The sequence below is a fragment of the Paroedura picta genome, chromosome 6 (assembly GCF_049243985.1).
Source record: "Paroedura picta isolate Pp20150507F chromosome 6, Ppicta_v3.0, whole genome shotgun sequence".
Taxonomy (NCBI): domain Eukaryota; kingdom Metazoa; phylum Chordata; class Lepidosauria; order Squamata; family Gekkonidae; genus Paroedura; species Paroedura picta.
In genome coordinates, this window is record NC_135374.1 from 14,932,601 (window position 1) to 14,955,462 (window position 22,862).

The 22,862-nt window shown below is 46.8% G+C and overlaps 1 protein-coding gene across 3 annotated transcripts in view; it reads left to right on the forward strand.

The window, feature by feature from the left end:
* CNTN5 (contactin 5) overlaps positions 1 to 22,862 on the forward strand; it is a 744,496-nt gene that overhangs the window by 318,348 nt on the left and 403,286 nt on the right. For all 3 annotated transcript variants that reach the window (XM_077341497.1, XM_077341498.1, XM_077341499.1), the window contains exon 3: positions 11,297 to 11,426. In XM_077341497.1, coding sequence (XP_077197612.1) covers positions 11,372 to 11,426 — 55 coding nt within the window. In that variant the 5' untranslated portion in view covers positions 11,297 to 11,371. The remainder of the gene's footprint in view (positions 1 to 11,296; positions 11,427 to 22,862) is intronic.

Consider the following 22,862-nt stretch of genomic DNA (forward strand, 5'->3'; position numbering starts at 1 on the left):
TAGAGTGGAATTAGGAGCATTCTCCTTAATAATTCCATCTGAAATCTAATTTTGGCTTTACAGATGATGTTTGGACAATGCCATGCCAATGTACACTCTTCTAAACCTTCAACCCCTTTAAGAAAGCAGGAAATTCACAATTACCTGCCCACCCACAGTGACCACAGTTCAATGCCAGATGATGCCCCCCCCCCCAAAAAAAACCACATAATCCCTGGACATGCCGGCATTCAGACATTCTTGTTAATTTTATTCTGGTAGAGACATACAGGAATTTTGCTACCATGCAGAAGACATTATGGGAACGTATTAAAATTGTTGGACAGTATGTGGGTGTAGCTCTGCCCCACAAGACTCTTCTCAGACACTCCTGAACTGCACAATAGAGTTGAGACACAGGTCTTGGTGACAAAATTGCCAGAAGAACTGCCGGGATTTATTTTCTCTGCAAATGGAGCCCTTTATGCCTCCACCGTGTGGAATCGGGCAGGTTTCTTGGATCACTAAATAGAATGTTAGCAGGATTAACAAAGGCTTACCAGACAGCTGCGCGGCCCTCCCGAGCGTCTCCTGGCGATCCCGCTCCAGCCTCTCCAGCTGACTCTTCTCTAAGACTTTTTAATTATAAACAAATTGAATCAAACACAAAATCCCCAGGAATGAGCCTGCCTGCGGGCATCATCACAAACACACCAGTTGTTTTAGCTGTGCATCAATAAGGCCTTGGGTTCCTGGGATACTTCACGGGTCTGAGATCACAGCATGCTTTAAGCTCGGCAACTGTTCCTTGGAAGGCTGTCAGAGAATCGGCGTAGCGGAGACTTGCGTCCCATGGTTCGTTTTACCCTTCACCATATGGTGGTGCAATATCCAATAGAGGTCAGAAACCCTGTAATAGAGGGACTCCTTCACAATGGGTGAGGGTTGCCAACTTCAAAAGGAATGTGGACCAAATTGAAAGGGTGCCGAGGAGAGCGACTAGGATAATCTGGGGCCATGGGACCTATGGCCCAGAGCCTATGAAGAAAGGCTGAGGGACTTGGGAATGTCCATCCTGGAGAAGAGGAGACTGAGAAGGGACACAATTGCTCTCCTGAAGGATTTGTATAGTTGTCATCTGGAGGAGGGCAGGGAGTGGTTCCTGTTGGCAACAGAGGATAGGCCCTATAGCAATGAGTTTAAACTACATTGGGAATGATATCGGCTAGGTATCAGAATTTTTTTCTACAGTCAGAGTAGTTCAGCAGTGGAACCAGTTGCCTACAGAGGTGAGGAGCTCCCCCTCATTGGCAGTCTTCAAGCATTGCCTGGACGGATCCTGATCCTGGATGTTTTAGGCTGAACTTGCATTAATCAGGGGATTGGTCTAGATAGCCTGTATGGCCCCTCCCAACTCTATGGCCATTTCCACACAGAGGGTCAGATGGTGTGCAAAAAGCAAAAGAGAGAGTAACGCACTCTTTCACTCGCTGCTCCTCGGCCTGTCAATCCATGGAGGCAACAAATCTGAGGTTTGTTGTTCTAGTTTTTAAAAAAAAATTGAAACTTACATGCAGCAATGTATATTCATGTAAGGTAAAGCCCCCCCCCCCCCCAATAAACCCTAACCCGGCTGGCCAGCAGAGGGTACGGCAAGGGAGGCAGATTCCCCCCCTCTCCCCGGTCAGTTCAACCTCCATTAAATCTCTCTGTAGTGTTTTTTCTTACTAAGCGCTTCCTTCCCTTCGTCCTCTCAGTTGTCAGGCCCCCATCCCTTCTCCTCTCTTCTACCTACCCCCCCCCCCCGCTGGTTTGCAGGAGCTCTGGTGGAGGAGCAGTGGAACAGGCAGCGTGGAGGTGGAATGGGTGGCATGGAGGTGGGACAGACAATGTGGAGGTGGCTGACATGAGCAGCACAGAGGCAGTGCCTCGCTTAAGAAGTGCTCGGGGAGGCAGAAGGAGGGCAGGAGTCCTAGGCATTTGTGGAAGGGAATGGCTGAGTGGCAGGTGGGCAGCCAGCGGGGTGGGGGGGGAGAGAGGAGAAGAAGGAACAGGGTCTGACAACCGAGAGGAGGAAGGGAAGGAGGCACTTAGTAAGAAACCACTACATAGAGACTTAATGGAGGTTGACCTGACATGGAGATGGGAATCTGTCTCCCTCGGTAGGCAGGAAATGGAGGGGGGAGGGCGTCACAGAGCTGCTGAGCATATCGTGCCTTTCCCCGTCCAGATGTTCTTTGCCCTGGTTGCGCACTGGTTGCTCACCGGTGGTTCGTGCTTTTTATGGTGGTAAATCCACTTTCCTAGATTTGCTACATTGAAAGTTAAAAATGGTGAAATTGCGAGCCGGCTGCTGGGCGGCCTCTGAATGTAGGCGACATCATGTGGAGGAACCTGAATATGTCACCAAGATTCGGAGGCTGTCCAGCTACATTTTTGCACATTTGTTTGATAGTTTAATCCATTTTAATTGTTTTAATGCTTTTAATTGTTATTGCACTTTGACAGTGTTGTCAACTGCCCTGGGGATGGCAGTGCCTTATAGGGGCAGCCGATATATTAATTAATTAATTGTATTATGCTTTGCTGAAGTCCCTCCCCTCCCCAAATCCCACTTCCTCCAGATTCCGCCCTGAAAATCTCCCGGTATTTCCCATGTCAGAGCGGGCAATCCTAGTTGCCAACCCTGTCTTGAGAAAGTTCTAGATCTGGGCATTCACAAATGCTAAGCACTGTTCCTCACATGCTCTGGCTTTAAGGCTTTTTAAAAATTTTCTTTATTCTATTTGCCTTGGAGCCTCTTTGATAGCTGCCTTGCAAGGTGGTTTCAAACTATTTTAACCAAATACTGAAATAAATTTCACGAGTGCCTGTTTGGTTAGCCAGTAGGGGAAAATATAACTCAACTGCAAGAGGGTTAAAGCCTATGCAGTCTTCTAGCTGATTTGTATTTTTATAGCTATGAGATTATTGCAATGTTTAATAGGGATTTTCAGGCTTGGTTTTTGTCCTGTTTTTTGTAATATGTTATGTCTAAGCATGTTTTATGAAGATTGCCATCTGGTCTGAACCCTCTTGGGGAAACGGTGGCTTATCCATCATTGAATTATAAACCTAACATATGACCAAGATTTTTGTGGAGATTTTGAGTTAATATGTTGTAAAGGCCAGTATGATACCTGCGATGCAGGGGAAGGGGGTGTTTGATAATCTACAATATGCCCATGGCTATTGTTTTGGACAAAAACAGAAACACAGATTTCCGTCTCTCTCCTCTGACCAGTTAGAGATGACAGCCTATGTTAATTCCTACATAAATGTGTGTGAGCAGATGATGTAATGCACAACAATCTCATGTGCTAAAATAGCTTGACGGGTCTAAAACAAAATATTTGCGTAATTAAACGTTCATGCAGAAAGAGGGTTTTTTTTACTCAGGATTTCCTCTGCAGAGAGCACAGTCTGATAATCGCAAACTCCTGAGTCAGTCCAGTTCCGTGTATTGAATATGTCTCTGTGTATGTTTGATATTAGAGCCTCTTGTGGCGCAGAGTGGTAAGGCAGCAGACATGCAGTCTGAAAGCTCTGCCCATGAGGCTGGGAGTTCGATCCCAGCAGCCGGCTCAAGGTTGACTCAGCCTTCCATCCTTCCGAGGTCGGTAAAATGAGTACCCAGCTTGCAGGGGGGTTAACGGTAATAACTGGGGAAGGGAATGGCAAACCACCCCATATTGAGTCTGCCATGAAAATGCTAGAGGGCGTCCCCCCAAGGGTCAGACAGGGGATACCTTTACATTTTTATGTTTGATATGAACAATAGAATGTGTACACATGTATATACAGACTATCATTATGGCAGTCTTTAAATCTGGGGTTCACCTTTCAGATATCTGCAAGTCATGTGCATAATCAAGAACAAGGGGTTTCCTCGATGACAAATCTGCCTTGAACCTGTTTACAGAAGGAGACTATCCATGTGTATCGTGATAAATGAAACCACTCTCTCTTGACCTTGCTTAATCTCTCAGCTGCATTTTGACACCACTGACCACTTGACTGTGTTAAAGAGCTTAGATACTAGACTGGGGATTGCACGAGGACACTGGAGTGGGTTAGATAATTCTTGTCTTACTGAGTTTGGAGAGAGGTGGTCAGGGATGCTGAGTTATTGACCTGTACGCTATTGTACGTAGATAGATTAAGCAGGTAACCAGTAAGGAATTCTGGTAAAATCATAGAATTTCTGGCAATTCCTAGAACTACCCTGGAAGTTACCATGGGAAAGCTGTAAGAACCAACAGAAAGTCTATTGTAAAACAAGTGCTTCTGTCAGTTCCTAGAGCGACCCTTTGCCTCTTCAAGTAAGAATTTCTAATAAGTATGCAAGGATGCAATTTTTAAAAAAAATATCAGAACCTGACCTGAAGGTCCCTGGCCCGAGGAAGGTTTGCCTGGCCTTGACCAGTGACAGGACCTTTTTGGTCCTGGCCCCAACTTGGTGGAATGCACTCCTGAGAGAGCAAAGGGCCCTGATGGAGCTTTCCCAGTTCTGTAGGGCCTGTAAAATGGAGCTCTTCCATCAAGTCCTTGGTTGAGACCAGGGAGAGTTAGATCTGGGCACTTCCATGAAGCTAAGTTATCAGGTTCCATGGAGAGGGGGGAGGGTTACTGTCACCACCATGGGTTGGTTAATTGGTTTAGGGGAATTTACGGGGATTTTATTGTGGGTTTTATCTGGAGTGTTACCCACCATGAGCCACTTTGTGGAAGTGGTGGTCTATAAATGAAATTAATAAATAATTCTTGCCTCTATCAGGGCCTTGGGAGCCCTCGTTGGCCAGTTCTTCCAATCTAAGGAGCCTTCTTCCAGCTTATATGGGTCTTGAACCTTCTCCTGGAAGACCTACAATGTATGGATGAAAAGGTAGTGTCAGAAGAAACCAACTGGATTTGTTAGGTCCTGGGAAATTTTCTAGGACAAGCTGAACCTGTACAAAAAAATGGGATTCACTGGAACAAAAGGGAAACCAGTCTGTGGTGACTGAAATTAAGAAAAAATTGGCAGAGCAGCTTTTAAACTAATCCACTGAGGAAATGCGAACATGAGTCCGGGAGCCCCCAAAGGGGTGTTTTGTAAACAGTGGGGCTAGTATTTATAAGAGCGTAATATAATTTCAGAGTGATTGTAGGATGATGATGAGGGCCATGTGTGGTAACTAAGGGGCTGAGGGAGGCAAGAATTTAGAATCATAGAATCATAGAGTTGGAAGGGACCTCCTGGGTCATCTAGTCTAACCCCTGCACTATGCAGGACATTCACATCCCAATCGCTCATCCACTGTAACCTGCCACCCCTTTGCCTTCACAGAATCAGCCTCTCCATCAGATGGCTATCCAGCCTCTGTTTAAAAATTTCCAAAGATGGAGAACCCACCACATCCCCAGGAAGCCTGTTCCACTGAGAAACTGCTCTGTCAGGAACTTCTTGATGTTTAGATCTTTTGAATTAATGTCATCCCATTCATTCTGGCCTGTCCCTCTGCTCCATCCTCTATATGGCAGCCTTTTAAATACTTGAAGATGGTTATCAGATCCCCTCTCAGTCATCTCCTCTCCAGGCTAAACAGACCAAGCTCCCCCAACCTTTCTTCATACATCTGTCTCCAAACCAGGGCAGAGGCCCCAAAACCTACGACACTGCAAAGATCATTAGACTGAAGGCTCCAAAATTCCCCATGTGCATAATTTTCTCGAAAAAATATACTTCCCCTCCGTTACCCATAAATTGTCAGAAGGTTCATGAGAAAGGAGCAGGCTGGCTGCCGTGAGAAAACCGAAAATTGCCTGGTAGATGACCTGGAAGATGAAAAAGAGGCTCCATTTCGCTCACAAAAGCGTCTTCTCCATCTGACTCGCTGTAGCGTGCTAGTGGGAGGTGACGATCCCTTTTCAATTTTCCAGCAGGCAAATTTGTATCCTCACCTCGTGGAACAGGACTGATTCCATGAAGTTTCACACTCCAGTGTAAAGTGATAAGAATAAAAATGGGATTTTTTTAGGGGGGGGGGAAGGGAAGTAATAGAGATGCTATCACTCCCTTTAACAAGTAAGAAAGGGGCTTTGGGGCTCAGTGAAAATCCCATTATTATGCAAAAGAAATCCATAAAACTTAATATCCTTGGGGTATCCTAACTTTTCTGCTTGCATTACTCTCCCAGTCAAGCCAATGAGCCCATCTGAAAAAGGCTTGATTTAATGTGTCAGGTTTGGATTTATGTTCAAAGCCTCATACCTGCTTCTCTCATTTTGGAAGGAGGGAAGCTATTCAGCTCAAAATGCCGGATAAACTCCAATTGAGGCAGCCTTCCACTGACAAAGTGCCACTCCTGAGCAAGTTGCAAAAGGGATTATGGCTGAAATGTTTCCTGTAGGTTTTGATGCAGAGAATATAAAGGGGTTGCTACAGAGCTGTGAGTCTCCAGGTGGTAGCTGGAGATCTCCTGGGATCACAGTGGATCTCCAGGTGACAGAGATCAGTTCCCCTGGAGGAAATGGCTGCTTGGAAGGGGCGTTCCATGGCAGTATCCCCCGATGAGATCCCTCCCACAAACCCCACCCTCCTCCACAGGTTCAACCCCCAAAATCTCCAGATACTTCCCAACCAGTGCTGGCAACCCTAGATTGTAAACTCTGAAACCAAAGCAAGTCAAAATGAAATTGCTGTGTAGGGGAAAGGGGGAACTCCAAGAAGCAGCTGCCACAAAACAGCCTGGTTTGTACTGTTTCTGCCCCGGGGGGGGGGGAGGCTTTCCCCCAAAGCAGGCCACCAAGCAGGCCACCCCGTGGTTCAAGCAATGCACTGGTTAGTTCATTGCCTTTCCTTTGGCCACACTCCCATAATGCCTCATGCATTATTAGGAGAATGATTTCTAGTCTATTTCTTGGCATCATCATCATCATCATCTTTAAACTGCTCCTGCGGAGCGATCTAAATAAAATGCTAAGGGATAAAGGGGAAGAGAAAGGGGCGGAGTGAGTCCAGGATAAAAACTCGGAGGGGCCAATCAGGAGCCGCAAAGTGGCTCCTGATTGGCCCCTCCGAGTGTCAATCCAGGGCCAAGTGGCCAATAGGGAGCCGCGCTTAGCGCAGCTCCCCATTGGCTACTTGACCTGTCTTCGGTTCGGTATTCCGGGGAGTCACTGCGGGAAGAAGACCCTTGTCCGCAGGTGAGTCACCCGAGGGAGGGTGCAGGAAAGAGAGGCAGTCCTGCTCCTTTCCCGCAGGCCACACAGCTGCTTTGGCCAGGGGGGAGGCCGCGGGAAAGGAGCAGGGTCGCCGCGTCGAAGCCTTTCCCACCCATGAGGCAGGGCCCATGGCCTTGGCCGGGGGGGGGGGGGAAGGCTTTGTTCTGGGCCAAGTAGGAGGCCCGCCATGTTGAGGACACAGCATGCCTGCTCCTTTTCCCAGAACAAAGCTGCGGCCTTGGGCCGGGGTGGGTGGGAAAGGCTTTGTTCCGGGGAAAGGAGCAGGCCCACCGCGTCTCTGACTGCGTATTACTGGTTGGCCATCCCTGAGATTTCTGAATTTTGTGTTTGACCTGAAAACCACCCCTGGTAAAATATTAAGGTACTTGTCTTATACTGAACAGGATAATCAACTTAAAATATTTATTCATTCAATTACTTATTTATACAATATGTAAGTTACTTTTCAGTGCTGGTCCTGTAGTTGCACCCACAAGAATAAGATAAAGCATCTTGGAAGAACACACTACCAAATAATGTCAAAACAGAAGCAAACAAATCTTCAATATACTCTAATGGTATAATTCCAAAGCAGAACAAAATAGAATTATGTTTTATCTTCTTTCAGAATACCATGAGAGAGTCTAATAACGAGAATGTGGGAGGGAATTCAGTGTTTCAAACCAGGGACCTCGCACAAGATGGAAACAGGATTCGGTCAACAATCTTAAACTTTAGTTAGAGCAATAGAGGAGGAAGGATTTCCCGAGGTTCCTAATTATTTAGGGAGTTATAGGTTAATGGAGCTCTCTTTAATCATACCTAGAAATAAAACCAGAGTCCAGTAGCACATTTAAGACCAACAAAGATTTATTCAAGGCGTGAGCTTTCAAGTGCAAGCACTCTTCGTCAGTGTCTATTGTGCTACTTCAGACCAACACGGCTACTCATTTGAATCATACCTAGAAATGTAGTTGTTTCATGGTAGACCAGCCTTTCTCAACTTTCTTACCATTGTGAACCCCATGAGACATTGTTCAGGCTTCGAGAAACCCCAGAAGTGGGGCAATCCAAGATCCTTCCCCTCCCCACCCCATCCAGGCCCATCATTAGCTGTTTTGGGAGGGAGGCTGGTCAATATGATCACGTATCGTAATTTCACCAGACAACTGTTTAACCAATTTTAAAAAGTCCCACCCATTTGGGAAACCCTTCCAGAGCCACCAAGAAACCTCAGGGTTTCACGAACCCCTGGATGAGGAAGCCTGCTATAAACATCTCAAGAAAATATTGAGAGGCAGCTTTGCCTGTCAGTTAGAGCAGGGGTAGTCAACCTGTGGTCCTCCAGATGTTCATGGACTACAATTCCCATGAGCCCCTGCCAGCAAACGCTGCCAGCAAACCTGTATTAGAGGATCCAAGTAGGATCAGAGAGACTTGGCTGGAATGTCCACTCTATCATGGAAGCCCTTTGGTAGATCATAGTATTTCCATTTACCCTACCCCGCAGGGTTGTTGCTATGATACTAAGGTAGATGAGAGGATAGCAATGTCTTGGGGTCCCCTTTGAGATTTAGGGGTTTTTTTAAAACAAAATCTCCTTAAAAATTGGGTGGTGCCATTTTGCAGACTTGAAATATAGGGGCCAGCTGATCATGACAAGCACTCCTTTGAATGTGTGTCTATGGAAGTTAATGCACATGCTGACATCAAAGGTTTTTAAAGCAGGTATTCCACAACACCAACAGCTCTTTAATTTGACATTATTTTTGTCTTTGATCCATTAATTGGATAAGGAGTAGTTTGCCAGACTGAAACAAGGTCACCCAGTTCGCTTCCAGGAATGTTGGCAGTGAAATACTTTGTAGGATTGTGGTAACTCTCTAAATCAGCCTTCCTCAGCTTTTTTTTACCATTGAAAAACCCCTGAAACATTATTCAAGCTTCAAGAACCCCCAGAAGTGGTGCGATCATACAGAATATGTCTGAGAAGCATAGCTTTGTACACACCCATCTGGGGCCTTTCCCCTTTCCACCCCTCCGGGCCCATCATTGGTGATCTTGGGGGGGGGGGGAACGACATGGCCATATATGGTCATATAACCTGATAAAAGTTTAACAAATTTAAAATGTATATATAAAAATTAATTACTTCCCATCCTTTCAGGAAACCCTTCCAGGGCCTTCCAGAGACCCCAGGGCTTCAAGAAACCCAGGGTGATAAAGCCTGTTCTAAATACTCTGAGAAAATGGTCTACCAGGAGGGGTGGGATATTAATTGAATAAACAACAACAACAACAAAAATAATAATAATAATTTTCTATTGGGTATGGTGGATACTTGAAAATTTTGCAATGTACCTTGAATAGCACTGGTGCTTAAGAGACAATCTGTTGTATTGGTTAGAGCAGGGGTAGTCAACCTGTGGTCATCCAGATGTCCATGGACTACAGTTCCCATGGGAATTGTAGTCCATGGACATCTGGAGGACCACAGGCTGACTACCCCTGGGTTAGAGTACTAGTGTGAAGAGCTACTTCTGGTGTACTTGAGTTTGCTAAATGAGCATAGCTTAATATTCCGCACAGCATCATTGTGAGGAAAGAGAAGAGAACCATGTGTGCTTGGCCAGTGTGTGGAGCTGGACCAATGGCATAGTTAGGGTATGGCAGGTGATCCACCCTTCTGGATGGGCAGGATATAAATAAAAATCATCATCATCATCATCATCATCATCATCATCATCATCAACACTGTCAGTACTGAACAATATTCTGCAACAATAAAACAGCTTTTAAAGCCTGATCCTGTGCGTGGCTACCCAACAGCAAGATCCACTGAGTTCCTGCGGCTGGTTCCCAAGCAAGCACTGACACGGCTCTCCTCAGCCACTTCCCATTTTTCACTACACAAAAAGCCTTTCTCCCCTGTGTTTATCTAAAGGAAGACCTTGATTCAACATTTCTGCACCGCAGTACTTCCTCAGCTGCCACAACAGAACCTTGCTGAACGGGCAAGGAGAGAAAATACTTATTGGCTCTAAGGAAAGTTAATAATATTCATGGGAAATACTTATTTCCCAGAGGTTTGGCCTTCAAAATATTTACAGAAGAGATAACTTACCGACCTGGCGAGCACACAGAAACGTACCTGATCGCAGAAGTTGAAAAATGGAGGCCACTGGTATTAATAAGTAATTGGGAAGCATTCCCCTCCCCCACCCCGGGGCTTAGAGGAGCAGCAGGGACTGTGTTTGCACACTCCCTGGACAACCCAGTCGTTGTGCTCTGTTTCAGGGGAAAAGACGTTACCCGCGATTGCTCAGTCAAATTGATTCCTCTTAGTTTCCTGGGGGGTTGAGTTGTCAACTGGGTTTTCAGGAAATTTGGGGGTTGGAGCCTGTGAATGGGGAGTTGAAGAAGGGAGGGGTGTCAATATGATGTGTATGATGCTGCCCTCCAAAGCAGCCATTTTCTCCAGGCGAACTGAACCAAGCCCTATGAAGATAGGTTGGGGGACTTGGGAATGTTCAGCCTGGAGAAAAGGAGGTTGAGAGGGGACATGATAGCCCTCTTTAAGTATTTGAAAGGTTGTCACTTGGAGGAGGGCAGGATGCTGTTTCTGCTGGCTGCAGAGGAAAGGACACGCAGTAATGGGTTTAAACTTCAAGTACAACGATATAGGCTAGATATCAGGAAAACGTTTTTCACAGTCACAGTAGTTCAGCAGTGGAATAGGCTGCCTAAGGAGGTGGTGAGCTCCCCCTCACTGGCAGTCTTCAAGCAAAGGTTGGATACACACTTTTCTTGGATGCTTTAGGATGCTTAGGGCTGATCCTGCGTTGAGCAGGGGGTTGGACTAGATGACCTGTATGGCCCCTTCCAACTCTATGATTCTATGATTCTATAACTCTAATTTATGGATTACAGCTCTGGGTTGGGAGGACCTTGTTCCAAGGGCTACCGCATTCCTCGAATCAGCCCTGTCTGCATATGAGAACTTGTTTGCCGTGGCAGACGGAAGCTGGAGGAAGCCCTTTTTGTTTCACCAGGTTGTGTTTTGTTTCACCAGGTTGCGTTTTAATGAAGAGGCCTTGCAGCTGCTAAGAAGGGTACAGGTGGAGGCTGAAGCCCTCAGCGCCAAGCCATGCAGTCGTCATGGAAACTCACACTCCTTCTGTCACTCACTAGCTGTCTTACAGGTAAGCACAAAACTCTTATTCTTTCATTTGGAGGCGGAATCAAGCACCGGAGGAAGTAAACAGCATTGAAATTAACGCGCGTGCAAGTGATACGGGAAGTAGGGGGGTAGGCCCAGGAGGGACCTGGCGATGCCCCGGAATGATGGCTCATCAACAGGCTATTCGGAGAGCCACTGTTATTCACTCCTTGGAGGTTTTTGGTTTAATGAATACGTTATAGTGGTTTTATCTTGGTTTCAGAAATATGGGTGTACTGGATTGGAAGAGACATGTTTCATTTGCTCAGATTTTGATGCTCGGCGTAGGGGGGAGATAGATAGTTCATTGTGTTGAAGTCTTTTGCATCCTATGGTTTTCTATCAGTTGGCATTTTGACATACCGTTAGATTTTGGAATGCAGTAGGATCAAATTGATGGGCAAGATTGGAAGAGCATATGCAGCAGACGTATTGCTTGTTTGTTTGAATGGAACAACCTGCTTGTTCTGATATTGAACACTGCTGGTGGAGCAATCTGTCCCTCCCTCCCTCCTTCCCTCCCTGTGAATGGCTTCTGAAATTCTTTGTGTCTCATCCGGTAATAATTATTAATGGAGAGTCCAAACACCTTTCTGTTTCATTTAGCAAAGGCAATTAGCAAATGACTCCTCCAGTGGGACGGGCTGGTGCTCCTGTCTTAACACAGACCACTTCTTTTCCCCGAGGGAGCAAAGAAATATTGCAAAAGAAAACAATAGGATGCTTTGGGGTCCTGGCTGGTGTTCAAACGACACTGCATTATGCGCCAGCATCACTAGCTCTGGGTAGGGTGCTCCGTGGAGATCGTCGTGTTCCATGGCAAATCTCCCGAAAGAACGCAAACACGACTTTTCACAAAACCCTGGGTTTCTTGACGGACCTGGAAGGGCTTCCCGAATGGGTGGGAGTTAATTAATGTGGTATATATTTTAAAAATGTATTAAACATTTATTGGATGATAGAAGGCCAGATCCTGAAGATGAAACTCGAATACTTTGGCCACCTCATGAGAAGGAAGGACTCCCTGGAGAAGAGCCTAATGCTGGGAGCGATCGAGGGCAAAAGAAGAAGGGGACGACAGAGAATGAGGTGGCCGGATGGAGTCACTGAAGCAGTCGGTGCAAACTTAAATGGACTCCGGGGAATGGTAGAGGACAGGAAGGCCTGGAGGATGGGGTCCATGGGGTCGCGATGGGTCGGACACGACTTTGCAACTAACAACAACAATGACCATATATGATCATGCTGACCACCACCCCCCTTCCCAAAACGGCTAATGATCGGCCTTGAGGGGATAGGAAGGGGAGTGACTCTGCATGGGAGTGTATATAGTTATGCTTCCCAGCCATATTCTGCATGATCGTGCCACATCTGGGGTTTCTCAAAGCTGGAAGAATGTTTCAGGGTGTTCTCAACAGGGAAAAAGTTGAGAAAGGCTGGGCTAGAGACTTAGATGTTTATTCAGAAGAGTACAAATGGCTTCACAAGACTTCCTGTGTCTTGTGCAAAAACACAGAGTAATTATAGCAGCAAAACCCCTTTTTATCTATTTGTACTTATTTGTTTCATTTTTATTCCGCCCTCCCAGCAAGCCGGCTCAGAGCGGGGTGCATCAGTCACCTTCTGGAAATACAATAATTTAGAAGTTACATTCAGTTTAAAATTTAAAATGAGATAAAAACAAGTAATGACAGTCTGCATTGAACAATAAGCATCAACAATCCAATTTTTTTCCCGTTCTCCAGAAACCAGACTGTGGTCTGAAGCATCTTGTAATAGAGGGTCCAGTAGATATTACTGAGCTCATTGGTCCCCACCTGGCAGAATTGCTCCATCTTGCAAACCACACAGAACTGTCCTAGTTTTGACATGGCCTGAATCTGTTCCAGGGGCTCAATCCACCAGGTAGGGGCCAGGATGGAAAAGGGCCTGGACTAGGCTGAGGGCACATGTACCTCCTTGATGCCAGAGACCACCAGCTAAGGGATGAGACACAAGCCACTGTGAGCCAGGTGCCACTGAGAGCTGATGCCCTGAAATTTGGTTAATGCTGCTGAAGACAGTCACGAAATAGGCTTTATTATTCCGGAATCCTGCTTAGCATTACAGAGAATTTCTCGGCTTCCAAGGACTGGATATTAAACAGGCCTTAGAATTTTTGACTTACATATTATTATATACATCTATGAACACACAAGCTATTTTTGCTGTTATCAAGGCCAATCCAAACATAGGGGAGGGAGAATGGAGGTACAAACAAAGCTACACAGTAAGGCCAAGAGGTTGGGTTTGCAACTGTTGGGGGGTTGGGTTTGCAACCCATTTTTGGGGGGTGCGGTTGTGAAGGCAATTCCTTCCCTGACGGCTCCAGCTCCATGCAGACGCAAACCACAGTGCATTCTAGGTCGTATGGGCTGCATTCCTCTTTCCAGGACCCCGCAGTACAGAAGGGGACTTACTTCTGAACAAAACTGCTTTGGTTTCCTCTCATACACACCAAGAGTTTGGAGGAAGTTAGCCCTGACTGAAAAGAGATAGGAAGATCTCTTTTATTTCTCCCCTTGAAGCAATTCTGTATCTTGTTCTCAGGCGCTCCAATCCGTCTGTTCTTCAAACGAGACTCTTCTGCTCTTTTGAAATGCAAACCACCAGAAAAGGGAAAGATTAGCATTACCAACCCCCTCCCCCCACCACCACCACCACCGCAATAATAATAATATTGCACTTTCCTTGAAATTAAATGCTAAGCAGAGAATTAGTCTGAAGAATCGCAAAGCACTGAATGCATTAGTCAGTCACCCAGGAACGCTGCTTAAAATTAAATACCTGTTTGCTTTCTCTTTGTTTTCGCTTGCTATTGATTCCTGCCAGGTATTCACTGAGGTCTGTGTTATCCTCTTTAATTCATTGACTAGATCCCCAGATTTATCGCAGCTGTGCTAAAGAAGATTATTGTAGAAAAACAATGTTTGATTCACTGCTATTGTGTATTGCGTTTACCTCGACAAATAACATTTGCGTTTCGTGAATTTGCATGCATTTGTAGCTACCGCACAGCCTGCTGTTTCTAGGATGTATAGTCCAGCAAATGTTGACTCTCAGACTGTCCATCATTAGTAGCATTACCAGCTCTGGGTTGGGAAATGCTTGGAGACCTTGGAGATGGAGGCAGGAGTGGGTGGGATTTGGGGCAGGGAGAAGGTCGACCCTCCAAAGCAGCCATTTCTCCAGGGGGACTGATCTCTGTCACCTGGAGAAGATCTAGAATTCCAAGGAATCTCCAGGTGGGACCTGGGGACTGGCATCCCTAAAAGAAAGAGGAGTTTGGAGAGACAAGGGGTTTGGATGGGTATAAATGCAATGGAGTCCACCTTCCAAAGAAGCTGCTTTCTTTAAGTGTTTCATCAGACTGGAGAGAGGTGAGTAGCGGGGTACCTCAGGGCTCGGTGCTCGGCCAGGTACTTTTTAACATATTTATTAATGATCTAGATGAGGGGGTGGAGGGACTACTCATCAAGTTTGCAGATGACACCAAATTGCGAGGACTGGCAAATACTCCGGAAGATAGAGACAGAGTTCAACGAGATCTGAACACAATGGAAAAATGGGCAAATGAGAACAAGATGCAATTTAATAAAGATAAGTGTAAAGTTCTGCATCTGGGTCAGAAAAATGAAAAGCATGCCTACTGGATGGGGGATACGCTTCTAGGTAGCACTGTGTGTGAACGAGACCTTGGGGTACTTGTGGATTGTAAACTAAACATGAGCAGGCAGTGTGATGCAGCGGTAAAAAAGGCGAATGCCATTTTGGGCTGTATCAACAGAGGCATCACATCAAAATCACAAGATGTCATAGTCCCATTGTATACGGCACTGGTCAGACCACACCTGGAGTACTGTGTGCAGTTCTGGAGGCCTCACTTCAAGAAGGACGTCGATAAAATTGAAAGGGTACAGAGGAGAGCGACGAAGATGATCTGGGGCCAAGGGACCAAGCCCTATGAAGATAGGTTGAGGGACTTGGGAATGTTCAGCCTGGAGAAAAGGAGGTTGAGAGGGGACATGATAGCCCTCTTTAAGTATTTGAAAGGTTGTCACTTGGAGGAGGGCAGGGTGCTGTTTCTGCTGGCTGCAGAGGAGAGGACACGCAGTAATGGGTTTAAACTTCAAGTACAACAATATAGGCTAGATATCAGGAAAAAGTTTTTCACAGTCAGAGTAGTTCAGCAGTGGAATAGGCTGCCTAAGGAGGTGGTGAGCTCCCCCTCACTGGCAGTCTTCAAGCAAAGGTTGGATACACACTTTTCTTGGATGCTTTAGGATGCTTAGGGCTAATCCTGCGTTGAGCAGGGGGTTGGACTAGATGGCCTGTATGGCCCCTTCCAACTCTATGATTCTATGATTCTATGATTCTATAAGTGAAGTAATCTCGGTGGCCCAAAGATCTGTTGGAACCTTAGGAGATCTCCGTATACCATCTGGAGCTTGGCAACCACAGAACTGCAGGATGTACGCAGAGGAAGGCTGTATATATAGCAGGGATTCTCGGAGTCTGCAATCTGGGATGCATTGCATATTCAAACATTATGGGACTGATGATGACGATGGTGGGAAATTTTAGCAGTAAGGTCAAGTTTTATCCCAGACATGGCTCTGTGCTCAAGTCTAATGATACTTTTATTTTTCCTTATGAGAGAGTACAGGTAGCCTCTGGTTTGTTAGATGGAAGTAAAGAAGTGCTTTTTGGCTGCTCTTACAGCACATGCAAAGCCTTGGCCTAGACTTTTTGAGGACTCAGAATGGTTCTAAATCCTGTCTCAGGTCTTTGGAGCGTGTCTGTTCTTCTGCTGCTTTCCTTTCAGAGCCAGCTTGGTGTAGTGCAGGGGTAGTCAACCTGTGGTTCTCCAGATGTCCATGGACTACAATTCCCATGAGCCCCTGCCAGCAAACGCTGGCAGGGGCTCATGGGAATTGTAGTCCATGGACATCTGGAGGACCACAGGTTGACTACCCGTGGTGTTGTGGACTTCTTATCTGGCAAGCCGGGTTTGATTCCCTGCTCCTCCTCCACATCAGCCAACTGGGTGACCTTGGGCTCATCACAGCCCTGATAGTGCTGTTCTCACAGAGCAGTAACATCAGGGTTCTCTCAGACTCATCTACCTCAAGGGGTGTCTGTTGTGGGGAGAGGAAAGGGAAGGTGAGTGTAAGCCACTTTGAGACTCGCTCTGGTAGAGAAAAGCGGCATATAAGAACCAGTTCTTCTTCTGGGTTTCGTGAAAACCTGGGGTTTCCTGATGACCTTGAAAAGGTTTCCTAAATGTGTGGGAATTAATACCATTTTAATATATATTTTTTTAAATTTGTTAAATATGTATCAGGTGATATGACCATATACAGTCCTCTTGACCTGACCCCAGCCCCCAAAATGTTGGGCCAGGAGGGGATAGGAAGAGGAGGATCCCTGGGTGGACTTGTACAAACCTATGTTTCCCAACCATATTCTGTAGGATCGTACCACTTCTGGGGCTTCTCGAAGCCTGAAGATTGTTTCATGTGTTTCTCAATGGTAAAAAAGTTGAGGAAGGCTGGTCTAGATCCTGGCAGATGGTAGGGCAGATGGTGTGGCTTGTCCCTGAAGGATTTGAGGACTTGCTTTCTAAGGCCAAGAATGTTCATGGAATGTTCCAAATTGGATTGCCAACTCCTTCACAAATTCTTACAACACTGTCAGAGAATTGCAATCAGAGCCAGTAGTTTCCGAGCAGATAGCAACATCATGAAGGCTGCAGACCAAACTGGAGGAGAGCAGCATAAAGACTTCAAATACAGATGACCTGAAACAGCCACGGGGCATTCAATAGACCCAACAATTCAATAAGAAATAAGCAGGGCCTAACAACCACTATCCCTGCATCTGCTGTCTTTCATACACAGGTCAATGACTGCATGCTTTGTCTAAGGTTTTGGTGGGAAATCTATGAAAACATATTGATTTGGGGGCTATTATGTCTTTCAGCTATGCTTTGCTGTTTCTTGATTGCTTGTATTCGGAACTGCAATTGGGTGCTGGAATTTTTGGATTTCAGTTGCTGGTTTAGTGGCGGTGGTATTGTTTGCATGGAAGTTTTACGCCATACTTTGTTAGAGACTTGGTATATATTTTTGAAAATGCATGTACATATATACAATAACAAAATGTTCATTGATATGATGAGGGAAATATTATTATTTAGGGGCTAGACTATGGCTCAGTGGCAGAGCATCTGATTTGCATGCACATGGTCCCTGGTTCAAGCCCTGGCATCTCCAGTTATAAAAAAACCAGCCAGGAGGTGATGTGAAAAAAGAAAAAGAGTTGTTTTCTGATCCCATTTTTCACTGCCCGAAGGAGTCTCAAAGCAGCTTACAATCACCTTCCCTTTCTTCTTCGCACAACAGACACCCTGTGAGGCAGGTGAGGCTGAGAGAGCCCTGATATTACTGCTTGGTCAGAACAGCTTTATCAGTGCTGTGATGAGCCCAAGGTCACCCAGCAGGCTGCATGGGGAGGAATGGGGAATCCAACTCGGCTCGCCAGATTACAGTCCACCACTCTTAACCACCATGCTACTCTCACTCTGCCCAGAACCCTGGAGAGCCACTGCCAGTCAGCACACTGACCAGCAATTCTCAATCAGTATGTCAAGCGTTCAGAATCAGAATCAGAATACCTTTATTGGCATAAAATTGCAAAGTGTAAAATGAAAATTTCAAAGAATTCCAGATGTAGATTCATAGAATCATAGAATCATAGAATCATAGAGTTGGAAGAGGCCATACAGGCCATCTAGTCCAACCCCCTGCTCAACGCAGGATCAGCCCGAAGCATCCTAAAGCATCCAAGAAAAGTGTGTATCCAACCTTTGCTTGAAGACTGCCAGTGAGGGGGAGCTCACCACCTCCTTAGGCAGCCTATTCCACTGCTGAACTACTCTGACTGTGAAATTTGTTTTCCTGATATCTAGCCTATATCGTTGTACTTGTAGTTTAAACCCATTACTGCGTGTCCTCTCCTCTGCAGCCAGCAGAAACAGCACCCTGCCCTCCTCCAAGTGACAACCTTTCAAATACTTAAAGAGGGCTATCATGTCCCCTCTCAACCTCCTTTTCTCCAGGCTGAACATTCCCAAGTCCCTCAACCTATCTTCATAGGGCTTGGTCCCTTGGCCCCAGATCATCCTCGTCGCTCTCCTCTGTACCCTTTCAATTTTATCTACGTCCTTCTTGAAGTGAGGCCTCCAGAACTGCACATATTCCATTGTAAAAAGGTTTTCATTTCAAATTGCCAACAAGGCTACTTTTACAATAATTGCTGAGTCCCTCACATTTAATATCCTTTTAAGGATTTATACAGGCGGGTCAACCTGCCTCTTCCCATAGTGGCCAATGATGGGCCCGGAAGGGGTGGGAAAGGGCGGGGCCACAGTCTTTCAACCTTTTCCTGGCGGAGGCTCCTATCAAAAGGCTCAGGGCAGCTTGCAACAGCTTACAAACATCCAACTGGATCTATGAAACTGCAATAAAATCCTACTCCTGGTTACCCATTAAAACACACTGCTTAAAGAAATGCAACCGATCTTATCATAACGTATCAGTGACAAGATTAAACCAGAGTGGAAGGCGGAGACCATGCAGATGACACTTAGAATCATCAGTCTTATCCCATTATAAAGGGGTCGTCACGAGTTGTTCCATTCCAGTGCTACTGGATTTTCATCCCTGCTTAAGAATGCATTTGTCACGCTGCCGATGCCACTCGCCTGCAGCTACCTGCAATGCCCTTTTTATGATCTGTTCCTCGGTCACCCCAGTGAGGGATGGAATGTTGACAGAGCAGGATGAAATGCGGGAATCTGGCTCCGAGGTTGAGATCATGGGATTGGAAGCCGATCGGATCAGGCTGGGTGTCAAGGTAAGCTCTCCTTCGAAGAAGGCACTTTGTCCTTGGTCCCATCCGACATTTGATTGCACCGTTCTGCAATGACGCCCATGTTGTCTTACTGCACTCACCGAAGCACGTGTGCCACTGGAAATGCATTCTTCCATTGATCGCGTTCCCATGGGGTTCACTAGGCTGGGCACTTTAGCATTTTAGCTATTGGGATGTTGGACCACACACTTTGGGATGTGAATGTGGAGGATGTTGCCGCTGGTTGCAGTCCGTGTTCGAAGACAGCGTTCAAATCTTAAGACCATCGGAGCTCTGCGTAGAAAGGACAGCTACTCCAGACATTATGAAATGGAAAAAAAGAGTCAAAGTCAAATGAAGGAATGGGGATCCCCCAACTGGGCCACATCAGAGACAAGAAATAAGTCACTAAGTTTGTTTTCTACTTTCTCTGTCTGTCTGTCCCTCCCTCCCTCCCTCCCTCCCTCTTCCTGCAGAGGCTTACCCAGGTAAACCTGTCAGGTTGCCAATCTCCAGGTGGGATCTGGAACAATCCTGGAATTACACATGATCTCTAGACTCCAGCAATCATTGGGGGAGAGGCTTCTCTGGCATTCTACCCAATGACAGCCACTCCCCTCCCCAAATTCCACCTTTTGTTCTAGCTACTGCTCCCTTAAATCTCCAGGAATTTCCCCACCGAGAGTTGGCATCCCTGATCCATTGAAGGTACTGAGTGTAAAAATTTTGACTTTGCTTAGAATTGCTTGGATATGCCTCCTTTTGGCTGGCAGGTTGAAAATCCTTATTATCCTGAACGTTTCCCCTCCCCCCCTCTGTTTAGTGGTCATTGGTGTTGCGGCATTGCACGCATGTTGTAGTGCAAATGCTGGCAGGGGCTCATGGGAATTGTAGTCCATGGACATCTGGAAGGCCACAGTTTGCCTATGTTTTAGTGTTTCCTGAGTCTTCTGAATGTTTTTCACAACACTGCAAGGTGTTGGATGGTTCTTAGACCCTGCGGGGCTCCTAGTTTACTCCCTCCCCATAGTCTAAAACAGGGGTAGTCAAACTGCGGCCCTCCAGATGTCCATGGACTACAATTCCCAGGAGCCCCCTGCCAGCATTCGCTGGCAGGGGGCTCCTGGGAATTGTAGTCCATGGACATCTGGAGGGCCGCAGTTTGACTACCCCTGGTCTAAAACATCCCCGAGAAACAAGTGAATAAAACAATCCCGCCTGCAAGATCCAACACCGAAAGCTTCGACTTTTAACGATTTAGAGAGCTCAGCGCCGCCGCGTTGAGTGCCAAGCCACGAGTGAATCATAGGCCCGAGAGCTCGGAAGGCTAATAAGTGAAAATGAATGCCTCTCCCTCTCTCGCTCTTTCTCTTTCACTCCTGGCTTTTAACTAAACGCCGCCATTCCTCCCGACCGAAGATTCACATCGACGGGCATCTGCTCTGGGACCCTGAGTTGGCTCCTTCCAATCAGGAAGCAGCGGGGCCTCGCCAAACAGCCGGTCGAGCCATTTATACAGCACTACCCAAATTACCCTTAAGAGATGAACACGTGTCGGACGGACGCGAGTTCCAGCACCCCCGCCTGCCGTTTTGACCTCCAGCTGCTGGTGGGAGAAAGGACTCGCCTCTCTCCTTATTCCATCCCTCCCTCTCCATCTGGCAGGCGGAAGGCGCGGAGTCTAACGGACGGGAGGACCTCTGAATGCGGCCCAAAAATCTGCCCAGCGGGCAGTGGGATCGTGGTGACCCCTGCCAGCATGAGGATTCATTGCCTGCGGGATCGAACAGGCCATTAACCGAGTCCCGTCCAACATGTGCGCCTTCCACGACGGCCGGGCTGCCTTTTCTTCTGCCTCTATGCACCTGCTGTCCCGTTTTGTCAAGTGTAGCGGGCAGGAGAGTTTGACAATTTGGTAAGACGGTTTGTTTCTGCCCAGTGGACAAGGCAGCCAGCAAACGGAACCACCTGTCATTTTGGCAAGCCGGATAGGAAAGCTCTTTTGTTTCCTCTAAGAATGTGCGGCAGAAAAAGTGTTGTGTGTTTGTTTAATGCTTCATGTTTCTTTATTTATGTATTTATTTACCCACTCACTCATTCATTCAGTTTATTGCCCGCCACTCCCCGAAGGCTTGCGGCAGGTCACAGTCGTCTGACTAAAAGCCCCGATAAAATCCCCTTTAAATAGACATGAAAATCACAGCAGCAAACTTGCCCCAGCTCTAACAGTAGCCCCAATATCATCTAGAGAGGAGGGAGGAAGAGGGTGCAGATGGAATTCGTCACTGCCACTTCTATAGGAGGGGCCCAGATCTACCTGGCTGTCTAGCCTCAACTGTAGACCTAGCGGAAGAGCTCCGTTTTGCAGGCCCTGCGGAACACTGAAAGCTCCCCCAGGGCCCACAGCTCCTCCAGGAGCTCATTCCACCAGGCTGAAAAGGCCCTGGCCCTGGTCAAGGCGAGGCACGCTTCCCTGGGACTGGGAATGACCAGATTATTTGCGCCTGCAGAGCGTAAGGTCCGGGACGAGCCCTGCCATGCCGTCCTCCTCCATGTGCCAAGAGGTCCCCTTCAACAAGAGGATGGTTGTATAGCTCCTCTTGCAGCCCTTGTATTATGAGACATGAGGCCCAGCGATACACAGAGGACATTTCTGAACCACGCAATGTTCTTAGATCTCCCTGTACACTGAGACAGTGGCTGAAACAACGTGCTAGGTGGAAGCATTTCCCAGGCTTGAACCAGGCTGGGAAATGCTAGGGTTTTTTTCTTTTAATTTGGTTTTTATACCCCTCTTTTCACTATACGAAGGAGTCCTTAAGCGATTTACAGTCACCTTCCCTTCCTCTCCTCATGACAGACACCCTGTGAAGTAGGTGGGTCTGGGAGAGCTCTGACAGAACTGCTGTATAAGAACAGCTCTAAGAACTGTGAATCACCCAAGGCCAGCTAGTTGGCTGCATGTGGAGGAGGAGCAGGGAATCCAACCGGGCTCGGGATTAGAGTCTGCTGCTCTTAACCACTACACCAAGCTGGCTCTCAGGGGATTCCTGCCCCTATGGGAGAGCTGGCAACCCTGTCACCGAGTATTTTGAAAAAGCCAGTGAAACCAGGTGGGCTTCTGGCTGGCCGCTGGAAAATGGCAGCTGCACCACCACACAAGGATCGTAGAATCACAGAATCATAAAGTTGAGAGGGGCCATGTAGTCCAATCTCCTGCACAATGTAGGATGAGCCTAAAGCATCCCTGACAGGTTTCTATCCAGTTGCCGGGGGGGGGGGGAGCTTATCCCCTCCCTAAGCTACTGATTCCACTGCTGAACTACACTTAATGTAAAAAAAAAATCCTAATATCTTGGTGGTACCATTCTACACATAGCTTAAGCCCATTACTGCGGGTCATAACCTCAACAGGAACTGCTCCATGCCCTCAAATACATAAAGAGCAATCAGGTCTCCTATCAAC